Source organism: Mustela nigripes, chromosome 12, assembly GCF_022355385.1.
Source record: "Mustela nigripes isolate SB6536 chromosome 12, MUSNIG.SB6536, whole genome shotgun sequence".
In the NCBI taxonomy this organism is placed as follows: domain Eukaryota; kingdom Metazoa; phylum Chordata; class Mammalia; order Carnivora; family Mustelidae; genus Mustela; species Mustela nigripes.
This window is the reverse complement of record NC_081568.1, coordinates 113665974-113682457: the sequence shown is the minus strand read 5'-3', so window position 1 is coordinate 113682457 and position 16484 is coordinate 113665974. Positions and strand designations below refer to the sequence as shown.

The 16484-nt window shown below is 36.2% G+C and overlaps 1 protein-coding gene across 1 annotated transcript in view; it reads right to left on the bottom strand.

Annotated features, from left to right (window-relative positions):
• Positions 1-16484, bottom strand: part of ADGRV1 (adhesion G protein-coupled receptor V1) — a 527902-nt gene that overhangs the window by 311488 nt on the left and 199930 nt on the right. The window contains exons 75-78 of the mRNA XM_059416383.1: positions 13777-14885; positions 10411-10528; positions 9359-9530; positions 997-1239 (exon numbers count right to left, since the gene is read on the bottom strand). Coding sequence (XP_059272366.1) covers positions 997-1239; positions 9359-9530; positions 10411-10528; positions 13777-14885 — 1642 coding nt within the window. The remainder of the gene's footprint in view (positions 1-996; positions 1240-9358; positions 9531-10410; positions 10529-13776; positions 14886-16484) is intronic.

Genomic DNA, 16484 nt, shown 5'->3' with positions numbered 1-16484 from the left:
AGAATGGAGTATTTTTCTAGAGTCTCATATAATAGAGAGTTTTACCTTCTTATTTTCCAAGCTGTGGACTGTCACAAAGACCAGCTTTTCTGCCTGGCAAGCTTCCAGACAGTTCACTATGCACAGCTTTGGTTCAAATCTCTATGCTGTTAATACAACAGCAACCACCTTTGAAACCTAGAGGCCTAAAGAGTCTCCAGGGTTGGAATCTTGAGAGAGGGGGAATGGCAGCATTGACCAGAATGGTGGTTTCCAAACTGTGGATTTCTTTGAGTTAGATGAGTCAAGGGAAAAAAGGCGGGGTAGAGAGCTAAAGTGGGCATGCTCTAATCCCCACAAATGTGTTTTAAGCAGAGTAGATACATACTTTTGTGTTAATATAATATTAGAGTATGGCTGCTAAAACAAAGTTTAAAAAATAATGCTAGAAATGTTGATGGCGTTATCTGGACCAAGTCCAGGGTCCGGTCACTTAGTGTTACACAGTATTGCTCTTCTGAGTCCCTGGTTACTCACCTACTCTCTTGCTTCCCCAAGATCCCCTAACAGGAAGGATGTGAAAAATGGCAGGGAGACCTCATGAAATCAGGGATGTAAAGAACCCTAAAGATCAATTAGCGTGTAATGTTTTGGAGAAGGAGATTTTCAACCAGTTCAGATACAGAACATAACAAAGATTCTTAACTTTTTGTTTCTGGGTTTTCAAAGTTACATTCTGGAAAAATTTTAGCTCCCTAAAGATTTTATAGAACGGATTCATATAAAAACACTTTGCATTGTATTATCACCTTTTTCAAAAAAAAAGAAATACAAGACTATCACCTTAAAACATGACCAAAGTTAAACAACTGAACTGTTTCAAGAATAAAGTTTAATGTAATAAACACAGGGTGAATTATGATAGTATCATGAGAAAATCATGTTATCAAATATTCTTTCTCATTATATAAGCTACAGGTAAAGAAGAAAACCCTAATCTAGATATTCCATGCTCACCTGGGTACTGAAGTTAACAGACATCATCAGTCCTGTCCCAGAATCTCTGGCCACCTGCAAAGTGATTAAAGTGGCCTTCCTATGAGCCACTGGCAGCCGAGAACCCACAGAAAAATACACGAGGCTTGGAGGTTCGTCACTCTGTAAGAATTTAATCGGTGCAAATCTGGCACTATTGTTTATTGCTGCTCCAGCACTTACTTCATACAGTTCCACAAAAAAGGGCCTTTCAACGTGAGGTATCTGACAAGTAGAAAATGAGACAAGAAGGATGATTACCAATGTTCCTATTTTTATCTAACTCTGACATTAAGAAATAATTTTATTTATATACATAATTATAAAAATAAATACACATCTGGAGATACATTCCATATAATCACAGGATTAAGTTCTTATGTTAGATTACCACAGGGCTTATTTTTTCAGATTTTCTTGAAGAAACACCTTTACTCTCTCCAGGTAAGTGCCTTACTAGAAAATCGGCGTCAGGAGACAAACTTTGTGTACTTCAATATGCAAAGAGATAAATAAAACCTATCAATACAATGAAATGTTATTTAGAAGTTAAAAGGAATGGGACACCTGGGTGGCTCTGTTGGTTAAGTGACTGCCTTCGGCTCAGGTCATAATCCTGGAGTCCTGGGATCGAGTCCCATATCGGGCTCCCTGCTCGGCAGGGAGTCTGCTTCTCCCTCTGACCCTCCCACTTCTCATGTTCATTCTCTCTCTAAAATAAATAAATACAATCTTTAAAAAAAAAAAAAAAAGAAGTTAAAAGGAATGAACCATTTCAGTGCTTTTCACTGTGGATGGATCTGAAAACATGCTAATGAGTAAAAAGAATCAAGATGCATAATGATGTATATAGCACAATACAATAAATGTAAAGTTTAAAATTAAAGCTTACTACATAATGTTAATAGAGACACATTTATGTAAAGATTTAAAAACAATATTGGCTCCTACTTATGGAATGAATAACTCATGGGAATAGAAGGCACAGCACAGGGAATATAGTCAATGGTACTGTGATAGTGTTGTCTGGTAACAGATGGTAGCTACACTTGTGAGCATGGTATAATGTATGGAAACGTTGAATGACTATGTGGTATACCTGAAATTAATGTAACATTGTGTGTCAACCATACTCAAATAAAAAAATTAAAATAAAATAACAATTGACAAAAATACTTATAAATAAAAAAAAAAAAACCCTCAAAATATCACTGACAGCAGTTGGCCTGGGTTGGCTTGGGGTTAGGGCAGGATATGGAGTTGGAGAAAGATGCTGAGAATAGGGGAGAAAGAGAGCTCCAACTTTGTAAGATTTAATTTTTATTTTTATTTTTAAAGGATTACACAGATATATGAACAAATAGTGATAATAGTCAATTCTGTAATTTTATGTATTTTTCAAAATTTCCCCCAATTCAGTATCAAATAAGACTAAATTTAGTCTGCTGGTTATAGTTTGTCATGTTTCATATCAGTTCTTTCTTAACAATCTCAAAAAATTATTCTCTAAAGCCTGAATTAAATTTGTAACATAGTGTTACCTGTTTTTACTTATTCACTCTTACACAGTAACATAAAAATCTTAGCTTTCTGGCATAACTCAAAGAAACTAAGCTGATATATTTTTCAACTGTGTGTGTCATTGTCTAGTTTGATATAATGCATTACTTTTACCTATTAGGGGCCTTATTCATCATTTGTTTTGTGATCATTTTAAGGAGAATCATTATGTCATGAAATAATATAACACACTTTAATAAAATCCAAGAACTAAGTCAAATCTTAGCCATACAGCAAATGAACTTAACCTCATTTTATTATCTGAAGAAATATATTCAGCTTCCCCATGGCACATATCATTCTTTACCTGATCAACTGTCAGTAGTATTGAAATGTGGAGATAATAGTATTCGTCTCATTTTTGAGAAACCAAATTTGGCAATTACAATAAACTAAAATACTAGGAAAGTATGGGTAACTAATTCAAGAATTATTATTCCCTAATGTCCGAGTAAGCTTGAAATCACAACAATTTCATGTAACTAAGGATGTCAGCATAGTATGCTCCAACACAGACTCCTGCCTTTTTTTCCCTAGTGAAATATTTCTTCGCTTTTTGATGATGATTACAATGGTTATTACAACAACTTAGGGTCAAAAGAATAAGTTATAATCTAAGTAAAGTACTATCTAAAACTGAATAACCTGCAGATAGGTGCCAACACATAATTAGACTAGAGACAAATGAATCTTCCAGTCTTATAACAAAAATACTCTATTCAAACAAGATGCCTGAATTATACTGGGAAACCAAAACTCACAGATCATATTTACACCTCCCTAAACTTAAACGTGACTTGGAGACCTCACAAGAACCTATTTCATGTGTAACGGCCCTAAGTTCCTTTCCTAGTTAGGTCAGAAGCCTTCCAGGGTGAGCTTTTGTTCAACTAGTATAAAATTATTTTTCACGATCCCAGATCTGCTTGGAAGTAGACAAAGTAATAATAAAATAATATCTTGCTTATTTACATATTTCTTCAAATATTTGCAACAATAAATGTTTAAATAACCTGTTTACTTTAAACGGATTTTATGGGTGAAGAAATGCCTCCTAAATTAATTCACTATCATCTTTACACATTTTGCTAGTATAGAACCAATCCATAAAGCAGCAGGGAAAGGGGAAATGGTCTGGAATTCAAAAGACAAGTTTAAATCTTGGCCAAGTATCTTACTTGGGAAAGTTACCTAAATTCTTTGTAACTTCAAAATGAAAATAGTGGATAACTGTAGAAATGATTATTAGAGATATGACAGAGTAGAAAAACTTCATGGGGCGCCTGGGTGGCTCAGTCGGTAGAGCAGCTGCCTTAGGCTCAGGTCCTAGTCCCAGGGTCCTGGGATTGAGCCCCGCATTGTGCTCTCTGCTCAGTGGGAAGCCTGCTTCTCCCTCTCCCTCTGCCTGCTGCTCTGCCTGCTTGTGCTCTCTGTCTCTTTGTCAAACAAACAAATAAAATCTTAAAACAAACAAACAAACAAACTTCATGTTGAGGGTTGGGAGACTGGACTGAAATTAGAAGAAACCACCATTAATCAGTGATGTCATTCTATGGATGAATGTGTTTGCTGTGTTGTGTTGCTGTGCTGTAATAATTCTGTAACCACTAGTGTTAATGTAGCTACTACATTACAATTACATTGTATGTAATATGTAATAGCGTTAATGTAGCTACCATGTTACAATTATATTACTAACAATTACATTGTCTTGGGCTCCATTTCCATCCACTCTGAATAAAAATTATTACTTATTTATAATTATATAATTATTATTATATCTCTTATGAAGGGGCAACTCCCTCTAAGAACTGTGCAAGGAACTTCTCTCATTCATTATCTCATTTAATCTAACAATGCTCTCATTAAGCCCATGAAACACAGGAGGCTCAGGGAGGCTAAGCAACTTGTCCCATGTCACTCAGCTCATTAGCTGAAGAGCTAAGATTTGAACCAAGTCTTCTATCATCAGAGTCCAAGCTCTTACCACCATTTTCCTAAATAAGTTCAGTATTCTTGAAGCCCTTCTTTATGTAAACATGTAGAGATGTTTCTTAGGTCTGCTGGGACCTCCAAATAATTTCTCAGAGCCTACTATGGAAAAACACGGCCACCGAACCAGTCTCATTTACATCTCTAAGTATCAGTTTATTAAACAAAGAAAGAATTTAAATTAGATAAAGTCATGTTTCCTTCTGGTCACAAAATGTGAGATGTTAAAATGCATATTAGAAGTTCACAGTATATTTTTGAAAAATATTTTTTCATTCTCCTAAGAATATCACTTTCTTCCTTCTTTTTAAATTTCCTTTTCCTGCAACTAGAATGTATATCACTCTTACTTATACTTTGCCTTTTAACAGCTGGGAAGTCAACAAGAGCAAAATGCTTTGGAAATTAGCTGCTTCTCAGGATGCAGAAGAAAACTCAACTCTATTATTGTAGTATTACACTGGGAAGACCAAATTCTTTCTCTTATGTAACTGAAACTACTTAGAAATGGGTTTAGCAGCATTTCCCTAGTTAGGAAAAAGGATATATACAGCATTCTATGTACTACCCACAACATTCTCTTAATCCATAATTATAATGTCTTTAGTAGCTAGGGCTTCCCTGGGTATCTCTCACCAGTAGGGCAAGCTCAGAGGAAGCAATCTCCCCTCCCATCTACCACTCTACCCAGCCTATCTCTCTTCCTCTCAGCTTCTCCAAGACCACCCCTTAGTTTAGCTCTTTTCTTTTCCCTCTTTCTCCTGCATGTAGAGACCTCCTTCAAATGAGATCAAAGCTCAATTTCTCTATCTTTCAGGATCTTTACTACTATACCTGCTTACTGTCACAAATAAGGTATTTCCACTCCATGAAAATCATTTTTATCTCTAAATACAAACTAGTCTCACTGTACAAGAACCAAGTCAGCGAAAGACTGATAAAGGCATTTATCTAAACAGCATTATAGGATTGAACGGACTTTGATCTCAAAAGATTTTTTCTTACGATGATAACGTTGACATCTATATATGAGATAGATATTTTGAGTCTCATGAGATCCATCCAAGATTCTAACTCACCAAAAATCGTATTTGAGATAAAATGCACAACAGAATTCTCAGGAACTCCTGTAGGCAGCATGTATTTACAGAGGATGAAGGGAGGAAAAGATGAATAAAACCATGTTCTAATTTTCAAGCAGGTGGGAGTCGAATAGTCAAGATAAAATATGTATAATAAGTTTTTACACTATATATTACTGGTAACTTCCATTAAAAAAGATAAGAAGTCTTTGTAAACTTAGAGAAATAAGAATTCTAACTGGAGGGGTTCCTGGGTGACTCTAAGTGTCCAACTATTGATTTTGGCTCAGGTCATGATCTCAGGGTCCTGAGATCAAGTCCTGCATCAGGCTCTATGTTGAGCATAGAGCCTGCTTAAGATTCTTTGTCTCCCTCTGCCCCTCCCCCCACTCATGCTCTTGTGCGCGCGTGTTCTCTCTCTCTCTCTCTCTCTCTCTCTCTCAGGAGGAGGAGGAGGTGGAGGAGAGTGAATTCTGACTGCAGATATGAGGGAGGCATCTTAAAGGAAGTGGTATTTTGATTAGTCCCTAAGGGAGAGTCAGGAAACATGAACTTGTGGGGGTTGAAGTCACAAAATTACTTGAAAAATGCCTAGAAGAGGACTTAAGTATATGTTTTTAAGCAGAGTAACATCATCAAATGTTTTGAATATTGAAATTTCTGTGCAATAGAAGGAATTAACAGCTAATGAAATTTTTCTCAAGAAAAGTAAAATATGATAAGGTGGTATATTAAGTTAGAAAAAAAATCAGTGGAAATTTAATATTTCAAAAATTTTTTTTTCCTAGCTCTATCACTACCCAAGGTGACCCACAGCAGCAGTACCTTTGCCAACCATCAACTCCCATGCATATCTAGATTTCTAAAACTCCTTCTGGTGAAAGAAATCAATTCCTTGGACAGTAGTTGATTAGATGTCTTAGATCAGGAAAAATCAAGATGGCTATGGAACATATATATTATTGATATAAAGCAAAAATACTTCCAGAGAGTTTTAAAGTAATATGAAAAGACAAAAGATCACCATAATAAGACTTCTAGTGGCCATGCCATGGCTACTTGAATAGCAAAAGGAAAGCCATTCAGTAATTAAAATTAACTGACAGACTTAGAGTATATTATGCTAAGAGAAATAAGTCAGACAGAGAAAGACAAATACCATATGATTTCACCACTTGTATGTGGAATCTAAAAAACAAAATAAATGAACAAAAAACCAAAAAAGCAGAAAAAGACCCATAACAGAGAACAACCTGGTGGTTGCCCGAGAGGAAGGGGTAGGGGGATAGGCTATGTGGGTAAAAGGGAGTAGGAGAAACACACTCCGGTTATGGAATGAATAAGTCACAGGGATGAATGATACAGCATGAGGAATATAGCCAATGATATTATAATAGCATTATATGATGACTAATGGTAGCTATACTTGCAGTGAGCATAGTATAATGTATAGACTTGTTAAATCACTATGCCGTACTTGAAACTAATGTAGCATTGTGTCATTAAAAAATTAAAAAAAATTAAAAAATTTGAATCTATAACAGTACCTAAAGGAGAAAAGTTACTGTAGTGTACAAAAAAGTGGTTATAATAGAAAATAAGTGTGAATAAAATAGTATGTACTCAGTATTTAATTAATTTTAATTTGAAGAAGAGTGTTAACATACCTGGACATCTAGGTCTTTGATTAAGTATGTGTTCATTTATTAAAGAATGGTAAATATTTTTTCTATATGTAAGTAGGAAGGAGATAACAAAAAAGTGTGAATAAAATAATCCTTCTTAGAAAAAGTAAGAATTGTACCAACAATAGCAGTAAAGTATTAGGACCTATGAAACACACATAAATGAAGATGAAAGCAAGTCAGAAGTGAAAGAATGCTGGTAGTTGCATGCAAGTTGGAAGATAACACAACTCTGCATTCCATTATCACAGAAGAGGTGAGCTAAAAGAGGTGTAATAAGAACACAGATTCGTTATCTCATCTTTTATGAGATGAAGCCTCTAGGGTGCCCTCCTAAATATAACAAGATACCAAAAAGGCAGGCATATATTTCTAACACCTCTAATAGACCAGCTCCACATTCAAGAGCAATAGGGCAGAGGTGCCTGGGTAGCTGAGTCCGCTAAGCATCTGCCTTTGGCTCAGGTCATGATCCCAGGGTCCTAGCTAGGATCAAGCCCTGAAAAGGGCTCCCGGCTTAGTGCGGAGTCTGCCTCTCCCTCTCCCTCTACCCCTCTACCCCGGCTTGTGCGCTCTCTCTCTCAAATAAGTAAAATCTTTAAAAGAGAGAGAGAGAGGGAGGGAGAGAGTAATGGGCCAATAGTTAATGTAAAGCCAATCCCGCCAAGTCCAAAGAACAAATCATTCTGTGTTAAGAAAAAGCAACCTGGAAGGCATATATTTAAAAAATATATACATAATGATCTAACAAGCGAAGTCCCAAAATAGATCCCAACCAGATGATCAGCAATTCTCATTTGAAACAACTTTAGACAAGAACCAGGACCCATAATCCTAACTAAGAACAAAGTGGCAATAACCATGAATATGTCATCTTCGGAAATAAGTATTATTTCTCTTTTGGAACCAGTAAAATTATTACAATTTTAATTCTTATAAAAGGTATGAAAATAGTATGTATGAAAGGTATGAAAGGGACAGTATGAAAATAAGCATTACTGTTAACCTCAGAGAAGATCAATCTAAATGGTATAGTAATCCTCAGAAAATGAAAAAATAAGTAGAGAAAAAAAATGAAAAAATATCTACAATATTGCTATTTAGAATGGGTTGAAGCATAGTTACATGTTCTGAAAAAATTGTATTTGTGCATTTTTTTTCTGCAGTTTCAAAGAAACCATGGTACTTTTGAACATTCATAATATTATTCCTAGTTTTTGTATTAAATATCTGAGTTTAAGAAACTAAGCAGTAGACAGAAAAAACACTACTGAGTGCTCATTATGCGTTAAATTATCACATTAAAAAAAGGTCACACACATTTGCTAAATGACTTAAGCTCTGGTAAGTTGGCAGTGACTAATACCATATGACTAATGCAGATTCCTATGGAAAGGCAGGAGCATGCTTGTTTCCTAAGTGCCTTGAGCAACATGAATGCACAGAAATTTATCCAAAAGCCCACCAAGCATAGCCTCAGTGCTTTTTTAGTAAATCAAAACTGAACTCTTAAACCAAATATGAATAGAGAATGAGAAAACTTACATTCTATGCATAAAATCTATGGATATAATGTGATTTGGCCAAAACTACAAGGATGACAAAAACATAACATTAAACATTCAGAGTAATCAAAATGTGTTTTTTTTTTCCCCAGAAATATTAATCTGCAGGAAAAGGGCATCAAGGGATCATTCCCTGAGCACTTGGTCCAGGAAGAATCTTGGAAATGACAAAAAATAGAAATGGAGGAAACTGACAAGGGTTTTTTTATTATTATTATTGAGATATTATTGACATATAACATTGTATTAGTTCTAGGTGCACATCTAAAAAATTCATAATGTCATAATGTGTAAACCTTAAGTCTATTATCCATAAAAGAGATTTAGATATTATGGCCAGGTGAGACACAAAGAATCTCTATATAACCAATGTGTAAATTTCAATAAAATGACTTTAAAATTACTAACTTTAAAGAAATATAATTAGAAGTTGAAAATACAGTCCCTCATCATTTCTTACCTTCTCCGATTTGAGCTCAATGGTGATCACGCACTTTGTTTGACCCACTATACAGGTTGTGGTCCCTGACACAGAGAGAAGTTCATCCATCAGGTTCACACCGTCTTTCTTGAGCACGGTCGCTGTTGTGTTAAATGTGACCCGCCAAAAGACCCTGACATCTTCAAAGGCCCTAGGAACAAAGCAAAACCCATGCAAAGGTGTCTAATGCAGAATGTGTCATCACTGTGCTTAAGTGGACTTCTTCCTCCCAAAGCACAGCACTTCTGGGACCACTGATAAAGCTGAAAATAACCAGTTCTCCTCATTACTGTTAAGAAACTAATGCCAGTGTTTATGTGGCATTCTTCCACCACACTCTATTCAATACTAAGTTATTTCTTAAACTACCATGTATCAAAGGAAACAAATAATACTTTTCTGCGTACTATGCCTATTGTGTACCAGAAATATGAAAAAAAAAAATTAGAGAGTACCCTTGCCTTCAAGTAAATGTTCTTTTCTTGTTGAGAATTCTTCTAAAGGAAACATGCTACTGCTAAGAATGGTTGTTATTATAAAAATAAAGGGCAGGGGATGACCTACGTTTCCAGAGAATTTATGTCCAAAATGGAAAAGGACATTTATCTCCGTGTACATGGGTATATACCAGATGCACATCTGTGATGAGCATTTGGAAGATGGGCACTGTTAGAGTATTAAATTGCAAGCAAAATTTTGGTACTTCCAAGTTTCCGTAACATTAAACAGTAGATATGCTGAAGTGAAGACTTAGATAAGATGACATCTGTATGGTACTTTATGAAGTACAAAACATTCAAGGTGGCCCTAGGTTATACTCATTAACCAAGTGTGTTAAATTCAAAGATGAAGAATGAGAGCAAACAAAATAAAACAACCCCCCCAAAATGAGAGCATCCGAACACTAACATACCAAATTCCATGCTACCTTCTATTAGCATTTCATCCTGTCTTTTACCATTTTATGAATCCAAATTAGATACTGTACAGACACATAGGATGTTACATCTTCTACATGCATATCAACATACCTGTTGGGTTGCCTTGTTACGGTAAGATGCAGTCTGTTTTTATCCGACCCTTCACCCAGCTCCAGTCCACTCTGGGACTCCTCACTGAATCCTATGATGCCATTGTGAAGATCACTCCCTGAGAAGAAAAATGGAGGGTTATTATGTACTAAAGACTTTAAAAGATCTCCAGGGCTTCACTCTTCTTTCCAGCTCAGGTGGTATAAAAGTGAGAAATTACAAGTGAGGAGGGGGAGTTACAATTTTTAAAGCTCTTTACTAAAATTAGAGTAGAATTGATATTATAATATCAAAGTGGCTAACACTTGGAGAACATTAGACTGGAAGAAAGAAAACATCAAATCCTACTCCCCACACTGACATACATGCTCCTCTCTCTCTGATGAGACTATATATGATAGTCCTTTACATTTTACATATTGGGGACTGTTTAAAGTTATTATATCCTACTGGACTAGCTATGATTTTATTTACAGCTGTATCCTCAATATCAAAATCAGTATCCAGCATATTTTAAGTGTTCAATCAATATTTACTGAGTAATGAACTCCATTTAACTGACTTACCCTCCCTATAAAAGCATTCGTGTTATGTATTTGGTTATCTGCCCCAGAGAAAAACAGAACTGTTAATGAGCTTCCAAGCATCCCTGACTAAAAGAAACACTTCTAAGCAACATTTCAGGTTACATGCACTATCATACTACAAATCGTGTTTAAACTGGAACAAGTCTAGGGACCACACTACACTGAAATGGTCACTCCAAATCTTTGCCAGCACATAAGCTATCTTCTCAGACTAGAGAAATGCCAGTACATAGTTCCTGCTGCTTTCCATTGCCCAGTGGCCCAGTTTTGCTAAGTGATCCTAAAAGCAATGATTCCCAAAGCCACAAGCTTTAAATTTGTACCCATCACTGCAAAACCTGATTGCTAATCTTCCAAGGAGATGGAACCTTGGAAGTTAGGGATCAAAATAAGGAAATAGAAAAGCGCTTAATGGTCCTGTTGGGGGAGAGCCAACAGTCACCAGCCTCTATTCAGCAGGTCCAAAGTTTGAGTCAATGTGGAGCCTATTAATTAGGGACCGTATTTTCCCGGTGTCTCACGTGTGCCTTGTTTCTGCATGAGAGCCAATCGTCGTCCTCACCCAATTCATCACTATGACCACTTCTCAGCCCTGCCTCAGAACCTCATCAGAACCTGCCATCAACGTTTTTCCTCAGCAGCATTTGTTTCCTTGTCATTTTGGTGGTCTTTGGTCTCTCCAAATAGATTATAAATGTCTCACAAGCACAAGCATTTTCTTTTCCAGTGCGATAGCATTTAGCATGGTTCTAGTGAACAAAATACTCCCCTTACCACATCTGCAAGAGTAACTTTGATTCATCTAGTAAGATGAATCAAGACTTCTAATGTGCTAATGATCAAGCCCAAAACTAATTAAATTTGTTTTCTCCTGATGTTATTTTAGAAGTTTGTTCTAAAATCTAAATGTGCAAAGACTATGAAGATTAGCTAAAGATAAGAGGAATGGGAAAAATTAATGATGTGGTCAAAAGGGAAATACTATGTTAAAAAGCAGGAGAGGAAAAGACAAATAAGGAAACATGGACTAATATGACCATGCAAATGTACTGTAGATGTTACCAGGTAAACTGCATCATGTGACATTAAGAGGTAGCTATCTGTGTGTCATCAATGTACTTTATGTAGGGAAGGTAAACATTAGAGTACCTGCCTCATCGAGGCTCAACTGAGTGACTGCGTGGAGAGTTAGACAGGGATTTATCTAGGATAGCAAGGAGCTCTAACCAACATTTTGGCCGGCCTGTGCCTCTGCCAAACTAGTTGCTAAACATTTTGACTGTCATCCCTGGTCACATTCAAATAACTATAATTAAATATCTATGTCATGGAATGGAAGAGGAGGTTGCTGAGTGTCAAAATAATTTTAATAGAAAAATATAGATGGCATTAAGCTAATGTGAATCAAAACCAGTAAATAACTTGGTGAATAGAATTAGGATTTATAAGATTCAATAAACTGGAGGAATAGGAATAAATAACAATTCTGACTGGTGGAAATTTGTTGGGTAACATAAAGGGGATGATGCTAGGTATAAAAGGAATTACACAATTGAAAAATTAGGACTGAATTATTACTGAATGGCTAAAATACAGTAAAAATTCTAGGAGGAGGAATCAAATCCTAAAAGTGGACCATAAAGATGTGTATTCCAATATTTTCCTTTTGTAAAAGAGAAGGATAAAGAGTAGACACTAAAAGATTTCATTGAGTCTCCCAATTGATACTTAATCTGGGCCATAAATAGAGGCTTCATGACATTTAGTTTTCACTATATTATTTTATCATGGTGTCATCTGAAACTGTAAAGAACTATATAAAATTGATAAATGCTTATAAAAAAGAACAGAGTAGGTAAGAATCATAAGATGGACTTCTCAATACTCTAATTAGTGTAAGGTACTGGCAAACTGAGCTAAACCATGGTAAGAAAATACAGTATGATTTCAGATGAAAACTACAAACTATAACTGAAAACTTTTTAGAAGATGCATGAGGAATTCTTTAAAAAAAATCACTAAAGGGGCGCCTGGGTGGCTCAGTGGGTTGAGCCGCTGCCTTCGGCTCAGGTCATGATCTCAGGGTCCTGGGATCGAGCCCCGTGTCGGGCTCTCTGCTCAGCAGGGAGCCTGCTTCCCTCTCTCTCTCTCTCTCTGCCTGCCTCTCCATCTGCTTGTGATTTCTCTCTGTAAATTAAATAAATAAAATCTTAAAAAAAAATCACTAAATATTTAAACTATTGTAATACATACACCCAACGTTAAAAAAAAAAAATTATATAAACTGCATTGGTTCAAAAGGAGAACGACCAAAAAAATAGTTTTAATCTATTTCCCAACATAAAGGAAGAATTTCCTAGTAATGAGACTTAAATTTGGGGGATGGATTATTGAAAGTGGTTTGGAAATTCAGAATGAGGTTTCAGAACAGGATAGCCAATCATGTGTTTGAATGATTAAATTAAATATTTTCCAGGGGAAGAACACAGACTTATGCATTTTTAAGATCTTCCCTATATTGTGAAAGTATAAATGTTATAGATTGTTTAACTGGCTCAGAGCTAAGTGACATTTACAGTCCATTAAATTCTAGCGTGGCGCCTCAGAACGACATCATGAGTTCACGTTATGGGTCTATGCCACAAGAAAACAATGTTTAATGAGTAACTATGAGTGATTCAAGTAATTCACCCTCTCAAATTAAATTTAAGACAGAATACTATTATTATAAATTCTGTAGCATGAGCACATTTTTATGTCCATTACTCCAGAAATATACCTGTAATAATGATTCTGGCAAAAGCTGCAAATCCACTGTCATCCTTCCCCCTCACAATCTGTGCCCCCCCTTGAGGGTCTGTGAGAAACACGTAGAAGAATTCCTGCCCCTCAGGCTCATCATCATCCAAAATCTGAACCAATACTTTACGTTCTCTTTCTCCATCTACAAACGTAAGGATAAGGGTTTGTTCTTCAAAATCTTCTTCTTCAGTAGCCCACGTTAGGTTGGAAATTCCATAGCTATCATGAAAGGGCAAAGCATTTGGTTCCCTCTGAGCAGATCTTTCACCAAAAGTTTTAACGGTTATGGTGACATTGCCAGTAGACCCACCAGTTCTTCGAATGAGAATTTCTGCAGCATTAAGTGTACCGTTTTTCACCTCTTCTTCAACATAAACAATAGGTGGCCCAAGACTAAAGATTCCACGGATGGAAACATTTGCAGTCACAGTGCCCACATCAGGCTTCTCAGACAAGGCAGATGTATCCGGAACGGTGACAAGTTTCTCAGGGATGGCAGATACACCAGCCGCCTCGGTAATAACAGCAATCATTTCAGTGGGCTGTGGAACAGCCGTTATCTTGGTTGTGTCAGGGTATGTGGTTGAGAAGTCAGTTGCTGCGGGAATGAGAGCTGTGTTAACTGCTACAGCCACAGTTGTCTTAGGGAAAGAAATATCCATTCCTGCCGGATCATCGTTATCCAATATTGTGATCAATGCCACGCTAAAATCTAGATTGAGGCGTGGTCTCCAACGGGCATCTAACTTTTGTAATCCTGTCATTTCTACTGAAGTTAGATTAATGTAAAAAATTTCCTCTTCCTCGGGAAGCTGGTCATTAATAATGATTATTTCAAAATCCACCTCAGGTTGGAATTTTTGAAAAAGCAATTCCCCATTCTTAACAGGCTCAAAGTCTTCCAGAGGCTTTGCACTTCCTGCAGCTGTCTGATAGGAAATTTTAACAAGATCACCATGGAAGCCAAACAGTCTTTGGACATATAATCTGATCATCTGTGTATCCTCTGACACCATGACATTTCTAGAACTAGGGGAAAATTGAAAGACTCCCATTGGTTCAATTTCAGCAAAGGTGAAACCTGATCTGAAAAAAAAAAAATTAAAGAACTGATAAAACATAGGAATATCATTGTGGAGATTCTTTTTCAAATACTTAAAGTGCTTCTCATGAGGGCATCTTAAAGATGGTATACCCTTTAAAAGTTCCCAAAACCCTACTTACTTATCAATGAATACACCAGAACACATGAAATGTAAGAACAGAAGCTGGGGGACAAACCTCACACGTTGGAGCACAGTGAAGAGCTTCTAGGTCTCTGGTCTGTTTCTCCAGTTTATACCAGAGAAGCTCTCTCAAGAATCTGAAATATCAGGCTCTCTCTTAGGATCAGTACACAGGGCGCCAAAAATTTAAGATCTGTGGATGTCAGCCAGATTTCTTATCTACTAAATAGAAACAGTTTTCCCTATTTGGTGTAAAATCCTTCCTTGTTCCAGGTGGCCAGTAATGAAACTATTATCTCACATAATTGTTGCTAAAAATCTTACATACAAATTTGAAGAAACATCCATGATTGAGAGATTTATCCTTAGCTTTTTGCTATGGAGTTTTGTTGGGAGTTAATAGCTTTGCCAGAGCTAACACAGGTGGCCCATCAGCAGAATTCAGGCCACAGACATACTTTCTTTCACTGACAAGTTGTTTTTTTGCTTTTTTAAAAAAATGTTCTTAATGTTCTTTAATCCTTTAGTGAGGACACCCCAAAGCCATCACTCTCTATTGTCAAGAACCCATCATTCAACACATAGCACAGTGGTTATGAGTTCAAACAGTAGAAGGCAACCTGGATTCAAATCATGGTCCCAACCTTATTAGCTTTGTGGGTCAATTATGTATCTGTGAGTCCTTTCTTCATCTAATGGGACTACTAATATCCCTAGTATCCATGCCATATGGCTATTGGGAAGAGTAATAGTAAACATATATATACATACTAAATATATATATAAACACATATTACACACATATACACATATAAATTATATACATATATATGAATATTTTATATACACATAAAACTTATTTTATACGTGTGTGTGTGTGTGTATAATTTAAAAGCAATGCCTGACCTAGGGTAAGTACTACAAAACTGTTAACTGTTGCTGTTGTTAAGGCATTTAAATTTGTTACCCAGCAATACATTATGTGGCCAAACATTTTTTAATTGGCATATGTATAATCTAAAACTATATTTGATTTGTCAATCAATATCTCCTACAATTAAACATATATAAAAACATACTTGAACACATTGGTGTTGCCTGCACTCTTCCCCTATTTTCCAAGTAAGTAAATGAAGAACAGGAAGATCAAATAACTTTCCCAAAGTCACACAGCAAGTAATTAGCAGAGCCAGGACTAAATCCATGACTCTATCTCTAAGGTCTTCCCTCTGCTGTTTTGATCAAGCCCATTCCAGGTATGAGAAAGTAAATTGCTTTTGTCTGGGACATATTTATCTGCAAATATACTGATTTAAATTAAACTCAATGGTACAAGTCACATTGTAACCCTGGTATAATGTTGATTCTTATTCTTAATCCCTTGGGAAAAATAGGTGTGTTTCAGCAGATGCTTAGAAAGACAGACTCCTTTAATAATAGGTGACTTTGCTATCACAAT